The sequence below is a fragment of the Martes martes genome (genome assembly GCF_963455335.1).
Source record: "Martes martes genome assembly, chromosome: 4".
Lineage (NCBI taxonomy): Eukaryota > Metazoa > Chordata > Mammalia > Carnivora > Mustelidae > Martes > Martes martes.
Window position 1 is genome coordinate 34,112,238 of NC_137891.1, and position 11,990 is coordinate 34,124,227.

Below are 11,990 nucleotides of genomic sequence, written 5' to 3' on the forward strand. Positions count from 1 at the left end.
TTAAAAAAAAAAAAGAAGGAAATGGAATGTGGAGATCATGTTACTCAATGGGTCATCATTTCTAAGCCTTTTCTAGGTCATTGTTTGCAGGCCAGAAACTAGGAGACATTGTTGTTATTGTTTTATAGTCTTATTTAAGTTAAAGTACTGCAGAAGTTCATATGGATACTCCCAGTTCAAGTCCAGGATTCACTTAACTTTGTCAGTCTGACACCTGCCCTTCCTTCCTCATGAATTCTTTCTGATCACCTTGGCCAGAAGTAACAAAACATCCCTTGAATTGTACCACCCCTCCAACAACTTTTATGTCAATCAACATATTGATCTTTGATTTATTGTTATTTTTGTATATATCTTATCCTCCCTACTAAATGGTAAACAATTTAAGGACAGAATTCCTCTTTTTATTCTTTGTTAAAAATAACAGCTTTTTATTCCTTGTTAAAGATAAAATTCCTAAAGTGCTAATGTATTTCTTGACATGTAAATACCCCTTTTTTCTTGATATTCTTCAAAATATGAAACAGTACTATACATGCACTAAAATTTTATATATGATCGTTAAATGACCCCAACTTTTCAGAAAGAAAGTACTAAGAACGCTAATTTTAGTGGCAATTAGGTTGACATATTGAAGTTGTTCGACATAAGTTTTATTTCACAGATATAAAACAGTTCTGAACATTTACAACTTGTACAAAGACTGATATGGTAGCCTTCCTGTTTCAAAAAACACTATCCTAAGTAAGAGAACAGGAAAAGTTAAAGACCACAATGACATTCCAAATTACAGGTTCAGGGAATGGGGACTATGAAGAAGGTATTCTAATCAACTACAAAATCCTGAAACCATTTCTGATGGAAGGAAAATGAATAATACTGGATTTTCCAAACAGCGTGAGATCACACTTTGGTCTGAAACAGTTTATCTTTGTTTCTTCTTCAGTTGTATACATAAAAATGATATAAAAATGCCACTAAAATGAACCCTTTAAAGGTTTAATTAAAAAAGAGGTAGGGAATGAAAATTAGAGGATTTATTTGGGCAGTTCTTCAATAATGATGCGAGATACTGAATTCCATCCGGTGGAGGCGTCCCCTTTCGGGTAATCGGAACAGGTCCCGACCCAGATGGCAACATCCACTAGTCCAGCTCCGATTCCTTCACAGAGCCCTTCCACTGCAGAACAGAGAGGAAAGTTACACCCTTCTTTAGAACAAAAAGCAAAAATCTTCATCTAAATGTTATTACCCTAGCAAGGTAGCTAACAAATCTATTGAACGCACAGCGATTTAAAAATTCTAACACTTAATAAGGACTTCATGAAGATAAGTTCTCTCCTTCTTACCCCACAAGTATTTTTTTAAAAATGTATACCTATCCACCCGACGACATAAGCTGAACAGGCAGTTTTCTCACAGGTTTCAGCCATAAAACCAGAATCTGTTTAGTTACCGGAAGTTACTGTTCAGGTGATCGGAAACAAAAAAAAAAGCAGTTTCTTTAACTAAACGGAAGAAGCCCACACTTTTGAAAGCCATGACTTTTGGGGGCGCCTGGGTGGCTCAGTGGGTTAAGCCTCTGCCTTCGGCTCTGGTCATGATCCCAGGGTCCTGGGATCAAGCCCCGCATCAGGCTCTCTACTCAGCAGGGAGCCTGCTTCCCCCTCTCTCTCTGCCTGCCTCTTTGGCTACTTATGATCTCTCTCTGTCAAATAAATAAATAAAATCTTGGAAAAAAAAGAAAGCCATGACTTTTTATTTGATATGCAGGTCTTTTTGATATGCAAGCCTTTTCCAACACTTACCTATACACTTGGTGCGTAGGACGACTTTTGTAACATTTAAAGAAATTCTAGCATAATCATTATTACCAGCCCTTCAGTCTGGGAATCCCATTTTACGTGGAATTTCCTCACAGTGAACAAGCCAAACACCCTGCTTTTCCTCAGTGTTCTTATGCTTTATTATTATACAACTTTTCTCAGGGTCTCTGGACTTCCACATACTAATGTACAACTTGCATTCCATCTTACCAAGGTCCTTCTATATTTAAAAAAAAAAAAAAAAATCCCTCAATGGTCATTTAAAGAAACAAATAGATATGTGTCTGTGTGAGCAGGAAAAGGAACCCAAGGTTGCCAGATTGTTTCAGAAAATGAGTCCTGACGTAGAAGTCGTGAGGGATGCCATCATGTAACCAGTCAGGTTTCCCATTTGGTAGCTTAGTACATTCCAACTGAGCCTCAGGGATGTAGGTCTGAAGCGATCTTCTTCCTTGAGCTCACACGTCAATGAATCTAAGGTAAGTCCCTCAGAACACAGGGATTTGACTGTGGTTCGGGCACCTTTCAAAGCTGGGAGAACAAAGCAGTGTGATCACAGTCCCGCTTAATCTAGGGCCACACTGGGTGAAAATGTCCAGAAATACTCATGTTCTCCCAAGTTCGGCACACCCATGGCCTAGACACTTGTTCACCACACGTACACGACATAAGGCAAATTTGAGTCTACCCCAGTCTCACATCAGGAGGGTCAATTGGTCACTTTATGGTTTTTAACCTGTGAAATAATGTTTTTTTGAATGAATGAGCATATTTGTTGGGATAAGGTAGTACTGCAACTTAATAACCACCCGAAATATGTTGGATTAGGGGGTTCTAGACCTGTTCCCCTCCTAGCCCCAGGTAACAAGGTGACATTTAAATGTTTTCCAAACTCCCATAGGCATAGCCAAGGCTTTAAGTCATCCTCGATGTGCTAAGTGTAAGTGTGTCTCCTTTCTCTCAGGAAAGAGTATCTGTGCGCAAGGGAAAGTGATTTTATTATGGAGGTAACCTTCTACCATCTTAATACAAAAACTGTTATAAATACCCAATTACTTCTGACATTCCACCCAAGTGATCACACCAAATAATTTCCACACCATGGTTGGGAACTGCTATGTTAAATAATTTATAAAACATATGCATGTATATGTCACACTTCCTGAGCCTAAAGGCTTAAATTATAGCAAGATATTAACACAAACACCTTAAAGGTAATACAATAGAAAGCTAGTTGCTTATCCCAACTACACATATCCCATACCTACTATGTAGCATATAATGTTTAGTATATATACATATACTATGTCTATGTATATATTATATATATACTATGTATATATACTAAACATATATCACTTCCTAATCAAATTCTGATTTTCTATCTAGGTTTTTCTTATTGTAGGGACTACGTCTCAGATGGAAAACATATCCTTTCCAGCACAAGTATCTAAGGACTTGGTAATGAAACGTTTTAACTTGATCAAAGAGAGGGCTGGGGAGACAAGAGGGCAGGCAAGGAGCTGGTTTCTGCTTGCCAGAACACTGATTGTACTGTCCTGCCTAACACACTTTATTTTCCTAGACCTTTTCTATGCGCGAAGAGAGGGGGTTCAAGTATCTTCTTTATATCTCAAGGATAGTGTGGGGATTTGAGGAAGAATGCAGAAGGGATGGCCATGATTTCTTAGGAATAAATGTGCTATGTTAATTTTTGGGTTCAGTATCTAACTTGGGTCCCCAAAGCATGCTGAAATAGAACTGCTTCTGATTAATAGGGAGGGACCTCTCCTCTTCCCTCTGTCATTGTTACGTACAAGGTTAGCGAGACATCCCTGCAAGACATGAGGGGAATGAAGCCAGTGATATATACATCTTGTGATTCTCCCAGCGTGGACCGTCATGGTGTGCTATCCCACTGCAACTCAAGAAACCAAAACGGCTGGCAGCCAAATATAGCGGTGTGTCTGAGTGATGACATTAACAGAAACCCCCTCCCCCTCTATTTCTTGGTATCTTCCAAACTTTTTTTAATGAGCGTTAAAATCAAATAAAACAAACTAATAACGTTTTTTTTTCTTATAGCTTAATGACCACTGGTTTAAATGATTGTCCTTTCTCTTATACTAGGCAGAAACAAAGCATGCACTACAGAGATGCTCTCTTTTACAAATTCAGCAGACAATATCTATCCTTTTAAAGGACGAGGCAGAGAAACGATCACCTTACCAAGTGGACCTCAACCCGGGATGAGCATTAGAAATTCCAGTACCTCGGCTGCATCTAGCTCCATGAAGTCAGACTCCTTAGAAGGGTGGGACCCAGATGTGGGGATTTAAGTGCCCTAATTGAACCTCATGTGTAGCCAGAGTTGGAAACCACTGCTCTGTGGTATTATGGGCTGTTTGCCATTTCATCTAATTCAGTGATTTTCAACTTTGGGAGTCTTTTAAGAAATACAGTCTTATCTCCAGAGATTCTGACTCAGTTGGTCAGAGACGGGACCCAGGCATCTGAGTATTTTTTTAAAGATCTATTTCAGGGAATTCTGAAATGCAACCGGGATGAAGAGTTAGGTGCTGAAAACTTGCTATCGGTCTCTCTATCACAGGCTGGTGAGCTAACATGATAGCTAACATAATAGCAGGTTCCAAACCAGTCTTCAGTCTCTAAAGATGTCAGGCACATCCTGCAGTCGCTATTCTACGTACCAGAAGAAGTACGATGAATATTAATTGTTGAATTGAGTTCAGGACTTCCTTGGTCCAAATAAATGATGGCTTCGATGGGAAGAGGTCCAGAACATTCAGCTCCATTGAACGTGAAATACCAACGCTGACAGCACGCACTTCTGCATTTTAACCGAAGGGAGCCACTGAACAAAACTCTCAGAGCGCTGTTTGAGCGCATTTTTGTGAATGTACACTCCTATCACAAACACAGAAATAGGGTGTAATTAGCATTTTCTATTTCCATTTACAAGATGCTTTCAAGTTGTATTGTGACCGTTACTCCACTTTCCTTTTCCTCAAACTACATTTTAAAAAGCTTAACTTTTACAGAAGGAGAGAGAAGAGACTCCGATATTAGGAACTCTAAGAAAATCAAATTATGGCATTCTTAGAATTCTTCACGCCACTGAAGTTATCTTTTAGTTTTACTCAAAACAGCTGGTCTTCAGTATTTTAAGCCAAACCAGTCTATATATCTACTTTTCTTTTTTCACTCCAAAACTATTTCCTGAGCCCTACATGCTGGACTTTACAGTTACCACAGTAAATGAAACAGAATCTGCCCTCATGGTCCTTACATTCTAGACTATATATTTATTCCTGCCCAGTCTCTTTTTGACCAATAGCAAACAGTATCAGGGATAAAGCATAGGTGGAAGTTTTAGTCTTTACCTATAATGACACAATTAGAAGACCCCGGGTTTTTTTCTCTAATGGCTCTTTACAAAATTCAACTCTCTACTGGCTCATGGTCTACTATCTTTTACTTTCGGGAAAGCACCGAAACTCATTCTGACCGGTCCTAAAAGAAACTTAAAAACATATTAATAATTCAGAGTCGTTTTAGAGAGAACTCAGCAACTTCTGATGAACTATAAATAAGTAACCAGTTTGTCAATGTCAGGTGTTTAAAGAAGCAGGTAACATTTTGACACATTTTAACAAAATGCTTTTTAAGAAGTCACATAGGAAAACAAAGCCCTGCGGTAATTCTAGTACACAAAAGAATCAAATCAGGGCGGTCTCATGCAACTTCATATATAATCAAGCAGACAGTAAAGAGCGGAGATGAGGACCATCTCAGAGCTTTGTGAAAGTAAAATCTCTTCTACTTGCATTTGCCTGGTGGTAGGCGTGGTTAATATCAACGTATAATGTAATGCTGAATAATAATAATATATACACGGAACCATCTACAAATGGTCCAACAAAATTAGAAAGAGGCTTAGGAAGAACCCCAGCTTCTTCAGTTCTGTGCCATCCCAGTCACCTTACCAGTTGCTTTCGAAGCAAACACTAATTAAAGTGACTGAATCATTAATGAAAATGTTGCAGAAAAATTTTAAAGGCTCACTGTAGTACATTTCTCACCATTCCACTTTTCTTAAGCTTAGCAATTTTAAGCCATACAGGCTACCCAGAATAAGGACAAATACCAACAGACTTTCCACTTGGAGATAATTCCTATCACATGGTTAGTTTCTTGGAAATTTCTTCCCACCCTTATGCCTGGGACCACAGCAGAATTTCTTGCACTAATTCAAAGTTAAGTTCACTTTTAAACAAGACTGGAAAGTTGCTTACTGTACAACACAGATACTTTTGCTCTCCTTTTTTGCTTGCATTTTTAAAAAAGAAGTAAGTTATTTTAGATATTATTAGGGTTAAAATAACATGGTGATTTATTTGTCTTAGAAATATCTTTACAGGAGCAACTGGGAGGCTCAGTGGGTTGAAGCCTCTGCCTTCGGCTCACGTCATGATCCCAGGGTCCTGGGATCGAGCCCCGATGCGGGGTGGGATTGAGCCCCGAGCCCCACATCGGGCTCTCTGCTCAGCAGGGAGCGTGCTTCCTCCTCTCTCTCTGCCTGCCTCTCTGCCTACTTGTGATCTCTGTCTGTCAAATAAATAAATCTTAAAAAAGAAAAAGAAAGAAATATCCTTATAAAATTAATCCTGAAATGTTATCTTTTTTATTCATTAATTCTAACTTAGCTACAGGGTCCCTACTCCTTAATTCTGTAAAAAGTCTTTTAGCAAAAATAAAATAAACTCTTCAATTCACACTCAACCGCGAACACTCAAAGGCTTTTCTTCAACTTTAAAATAATTCAGACTTTACTTACCGCAATTTTCCCAAGATCTATGCCGTAATTGAGCGAACTCCAGGAACACTGTTTGTAGTTCGGTGTCCAGGACTCCTCAAAGCTTTCCCTCAAGCATTCGCCCTTTTCTCCTTTGAATCCATCGCGACCTGGGATCCCAGGGGTACCAGGAATGCCATTGGCCCCAGGGTTTCCATCTCGCCCAGGCACCCCTGCTGGTCCTTGTAAGCACATTCCATTATACTACAACAGACAAAGGAAAAAGGGAAAACCCCTCACCGCTCAAGATTCAAAGACTTTCTGATTAGAACTGCATTTTTTAAAAGACTAATTTTATTTATTTAAGGGGGAGAGAGAGACAGAGGGGGAAGGGCAGAGAGAGAGGGAGACAAGCAGACTCCCCGCTGATCCTGGAGCCTAACACATGACTCCGCTCAGGCTCAATTGGGAACTATGCTGGGGGTTCAATGGGGAGGGGGCTCAATCCCAGGACCCTGAGATCATGACAGGAGCCCAAACCAAGAGTTGGTCACTTAACCAAGTGAGCCACCCCGGGACCCCTAGACTTACATTTATTTTGAGCCCTTGGAGTCAAGAAGCCCTTCATACCACTTGCTCATGTTCTAGATGAGTTATTATAGAGAACTGATTTTAAACTTATTTCTAAAATACTGAGATTGCTTTCCATTGCACAGACTGCTCTCTCTCTCTCTCTCTCTCTCTCTCACACACACACACACACACACACACACACAGAAATCAAAGAAGACAAAATGTTTTCATTTGCCTGCTTTTTTCCTACTGCTTATTAAAAGCATACATAATTCTTAAACTGCTGTATACCAGGGTGAACATAATTAGATATACTGTTTTTTTCTTCTAACCCTGTATGTCGTAAAGGACTGTAGAGTATCACAATGATACTTTTAAACATTTTATGCAAACATCGCACTATTTGGAGATGCTTAGGTTATTTCTATTTTTTCTATCATTAGTATTATTGTAATGAAAATCTTCACCCATATAGTGATGTCTTTTGAATTATTTCCCTAAGACATAGTCCTAGGGATATATTTATCAAAAAATCTTAGCTAAGAATTCTCTTACACCAGCAAAATCTTTGAATTGGATTGCACATCACTTGCTTCTCTCTATTTTTATGTGAAGGAAGTGTCATTAGACTAAAACTTCTGGCTTCCAACCTCACTTCTCCTCAGGAGCTAATGGCCTGGTCACAGGTGACCACTGGCCTTCAACAGGGGGCAATAATCTGTCAAACCTCTTAAGTGCCCGGATTCTCTCTGGTCTTGGTGGGCAGGCAGCAAGAGTATCAAGTAGAAATTAAGAGCGTAGATTCTCTGGATTTTAATTTGTTTATTAGCTATGTGAGATAAGGCAACTTGCTCAACATTTCAGTGCCTGTTCCCTTACCTGTAAAAGAGGAAAAATGATGAAGATTCTTACGTGGTAGGGTTCATATGAGATTTAAGTGAGATCTTATATAAAACTGTGCTCAGAGCAGCATGGGGCACACAGTGAACACTGCGCACGTCGGCCATGATGATTCTTACCATTCTCCCAAGACCATGTGAGGCCGTGACCCTGGGCAAGTGTGTCTACTCCCTTGTGTGGAGCTTACCAGCTTCTAGACCCAGGAAAGACAGCATTAGGATACCTGTCGGCCAGCACACACACAGAAGCCATGCACACCAATACAGGGGAGTAACTAGTAAAGATAACATTTTTTTTTTTTTAAAGATTTTATTTATTTATTTGACAGAGAGAGACCACAAATAGGCAGAGAGTCAGGCAGAGATAGAGGGGGAAGCAGGCTCCCTGCTGAGCAGAGAGCCCGATGCGGGGCTCGATCCCAGGACCCTGAGATCATGACCTGAGCCGAAGGCAGTGGCTTAATCCACTGAGCCACCCAGGCGCCCCTAAAGGTAACATTTTATCTCTAATTCCCTTGTCTATTCTGGAATGGGTCCAACCCCAAATGCAATTGACTTAAGTTTTTACTTTAACATTCCCCTATTGGTGTAACTTGTACTATCATTCTGTATAATGATACTGTCCAATGAGAACAAAAAAAATCCAAGATTCCTTATATATTAAAATTACTTCCAGGGGCGCCTGGGTGGCTCAGTGGTTTGGGCCTCTGCCTTTGGCTCAGGTCATGAGCCTGGGGTCCTGGGATCGAGCCCCATGTCGGGCTCTCTGCTCAGCGGGGAGCCTGCTTCCCTTCCTCTCTCTCTCTCTGCCTGCCTCTCTGTCTACTTGTGATCTCTGTCTGTCAAATAAATAAATAAAATATTTTAAAAAAAATTACTTCCGGACTTAGACATGGTCATAGTATAAAATCCGTGATGCTGGTGACTGGGAAGGATGCTCATATATATAAGGTTTCCCAATCAATTTCTTGTTACATCACCAATTTCATTTGTGTTTTGATAAATGATTTTTGTCATGACTTCGGCCACTACCATTTTCCTGATGTTAAAAAGGCGCTATTTATTTATTTATTGCCAAAGAAATAGTAAGAAAAATATTTAACAAAATTGCAAATGTATTTAACAAAATTTGAAGACAAATTAAAGTATAAAATATGCTAAAGCAGTTTGATTTATTCTAGATTTTTCATTTTAGTAATCTCACTTGCTTTCACTAGCAGATTCATGTTTAGACATAGATATCAAGTAGGAAGGGAGAAACAACAAAACTTCTGATTTTTTTCATTATTATTCCCCCTGAGACAAGATGATACACAAAGTTTTATTTTTCTATATATCACTAGTTCTCAATCACGGACGATTTTGTCCCTCAGGGTGTACTTAGCAAATATCCGGGGGCATTTTTGGCTGTCACAACTTGGGAGAGGAGGGTATTACCGGCATCTAATGTGGATAGGGACCACAGGTGCTGCTAAACCTCATACAATGTGCAGGACAGTCTCCACAACAAAGAATTATCTAGCCCCAAATGTCAGTAGTGCCAAGGTTGAGAATGTTTATTCAGATTTTTATCTAAAAACTGCATTTCAATGACCACATAATTTTACTGAATTTGGTTCCACGCATATTACATCTGTCTTCTTTCACTTTAAAAATGCTAACCTAGGGGCGCCTGGGTGACTCAGTGGGTTAAGCCTCTGCCTTCGATCAGGTCATGATCTCAGGGTCCTGGGAGCGAGCCCCGCATGAGGCTCTCTGCTCAGCAGGAAGCCTGATTCTCCCTCTCTTTCTGCTTGCCTCTCTGCCTACTTGTGATCTCACTCTCTCTGTCAAATAAATTAATAAAATATTTTAAAAAATAAAAATAAAAATGCTAACAGCACAGGCTTAGTACTAGGTGGGTGTGCTATGAATGTCTGTAGCATGAACCCCTATTTCTTCCACTGGCCACCAGGGGGCAGAGCATGCTGGAAGCTTGAAAGGAACGCTTTGAAAGCTCCTGTACAAAGAAGTTGCTTTATAGCATCTGTTGAAACCTTCTCAACGACCACATGAACATTTTTTTTTTCTCCAGCAAAACCAAATCCAATCTACAGGATGCACCTGAGCTGGGCTGCACAATAAGCTTTTCCAAGCTGGGCGAGAGTTGTGGGAAACCGCAGGTACTGGAAACCCGTGGAGGAAAAGAAAAAATTGCTAGCTTTATGGAGAAAAGGGGTATTTTGTGTATCATAATTACGAATCCATAAAATGCAAACTGCACATGAACCCCAGCCATTTGGTACAGTTTTAGACAATCTGGACACTTAAAATAGAACTGTAGCCCTGAACACATTGTCTGCTTTGTGGGGCAAAATTACATAGCACATCACCAAAATGTGCAGTGTGCAATGGCAGGAATTTTTTTCCAGAGTTTTTGAATCTGGCATAGAACTAGCTGCCAGGGAGTTTGGTTTATTAGCTCAGTTTCTAATGGCAGCTTAACGAACTCGAAACTTCTTTTTTTTTTTAATCAAAACAATGTCCCCCTCCCTTATGTCGTGCCATGCTTGTAAGTGATATTTGTCTGCAACTAAGATTGGACTAAGGACTGAAGTTTATTATGTGCCAAGGAATATGGTAGTTGTGAAAGGACAGCTCTTGACACAGAACAGAGGACTGCTCTGCCCTCCACTGGGTTTGTTGATTTTGGAGGGAAGGAGCTTTAAGCAAACAGACCTTCCCATAGATTAGCCCTCAGAAAGCACTTGGGGTATTTATCTGCTCTTCTGAGAACTGTCTTCTCCCTTAGCTCCACTGTGATGCTCCTGCTGGGTGGCCACAGGCTGAGGACCCAGGGTGTCTGGAAGGATGGACTGTCCATCTGTCTATAAACAGAACAGTGAAATGGGTCCTGGGAGGGTTAGTGCAGGGTCTTTTCATTTTCCCCTTCTGGCCTCAATCCCTCGGACCATTCCTGTCCTGGGCTGTGGTCGTCCAACAAAGTAAATTGCAGTCCACACTCCCTAGGAAGATGACCCAACATGACTCATAGGGTTCAAGTTACAAAGAGTTGGACGGATGCTCTGTGAGGGTTGTTATTCTCTCCTGCAGGCAGACGTGGCCACCAGCCCCAACACAGGACACATCTCAGGGCTCTGGCCCAGGCCCACCCAGGGAATCAGCTCCAGGGTCTCCTAGACAGCTCCCAGGCCCACTTTCTAACCTGCTGGAGCTCCTCATTCTCCTCTCATTGCCGCCCTAACCCTCTCCGTCTTCCCAGGGTGCTGGGAAGGGGGGACGGGGCGGGGAGGGGGGACGACGGCTCTCAGAGGCCAGAAATTATTGGGCCACTCCCTGTATTCTGGGGCGTCCCACCCGACCCACGTCGCATCTCCGCTCCACCATTTGGTTCTCCACGTCCCCACCGCTCGCCTCGCCCAGGTCCTACCTTACACGTGGACTCAGACAAAGCGGGACAGTCAGGCGCACGCACGACCCACAGGCGCAGCCGTATAGACCACCCCCCACCCCACCAGCCCGGTCGCGTCCTCCCCGTGCGGCCCGCGGCTCCGTCCCCGCCGCCGGACTCACCAGGTCCACCACCTCCCTCTGCCGCAGCAGCGCCTTTTGCTTCCCCTTCGGGAGCTCGGAGGCGCTCGACGGCGCCCGCAGCTGCAGCAGCAAGAGCAGCAGGAGCCCGAGGAGCCGCTGCGCGGAGGCGGCGGCGGGGCCGTGGGGGCGCATGGCGCGCGGCGGCCCCGGGACGCGCGGAGCAGGAGCGGGAGCAGGAGGAGGCGCGGAGCCCGGACGTGACCAGAGACTGGCCCCGCCGCGCTCCGAGGCCGCCGCAGGCTGCATCAATGCCCCTTTCACCCGCGAGCCTCCCTCCCGCTC

The 11,990-nt window shown here is 42.2% G+C and overlaps 1 protein-coding gene across 1 annotated transcript; it reads right to left on the reverse strand.

The window, feature by feature from the left end:
- Positions 1-610: 610 nt before the first annotated feature.
- Positions 611-11,990, reverse strand: CTHRC1 (collagen triple helix repeat containing 1). The gene is made up of 4 exons (XM_080802583.1): positions 11,688-11,990; positions 6,685-6,906; positions 4,538-4,754; positions 611-1,180 (listed from the first exon to the last, which is right to left on the reverse strand). The coding sequence occupies exons 1-4, from the start codon at positions 11,952-11,954 to the stop codon at positions 1,038-1,040; spliced, it is 849 nt and encodes a 282-aa protein (XP_080658709.1). The 5' UTR covers positions 11,955-11,990; the 3' UTR covers positions 611-1,037.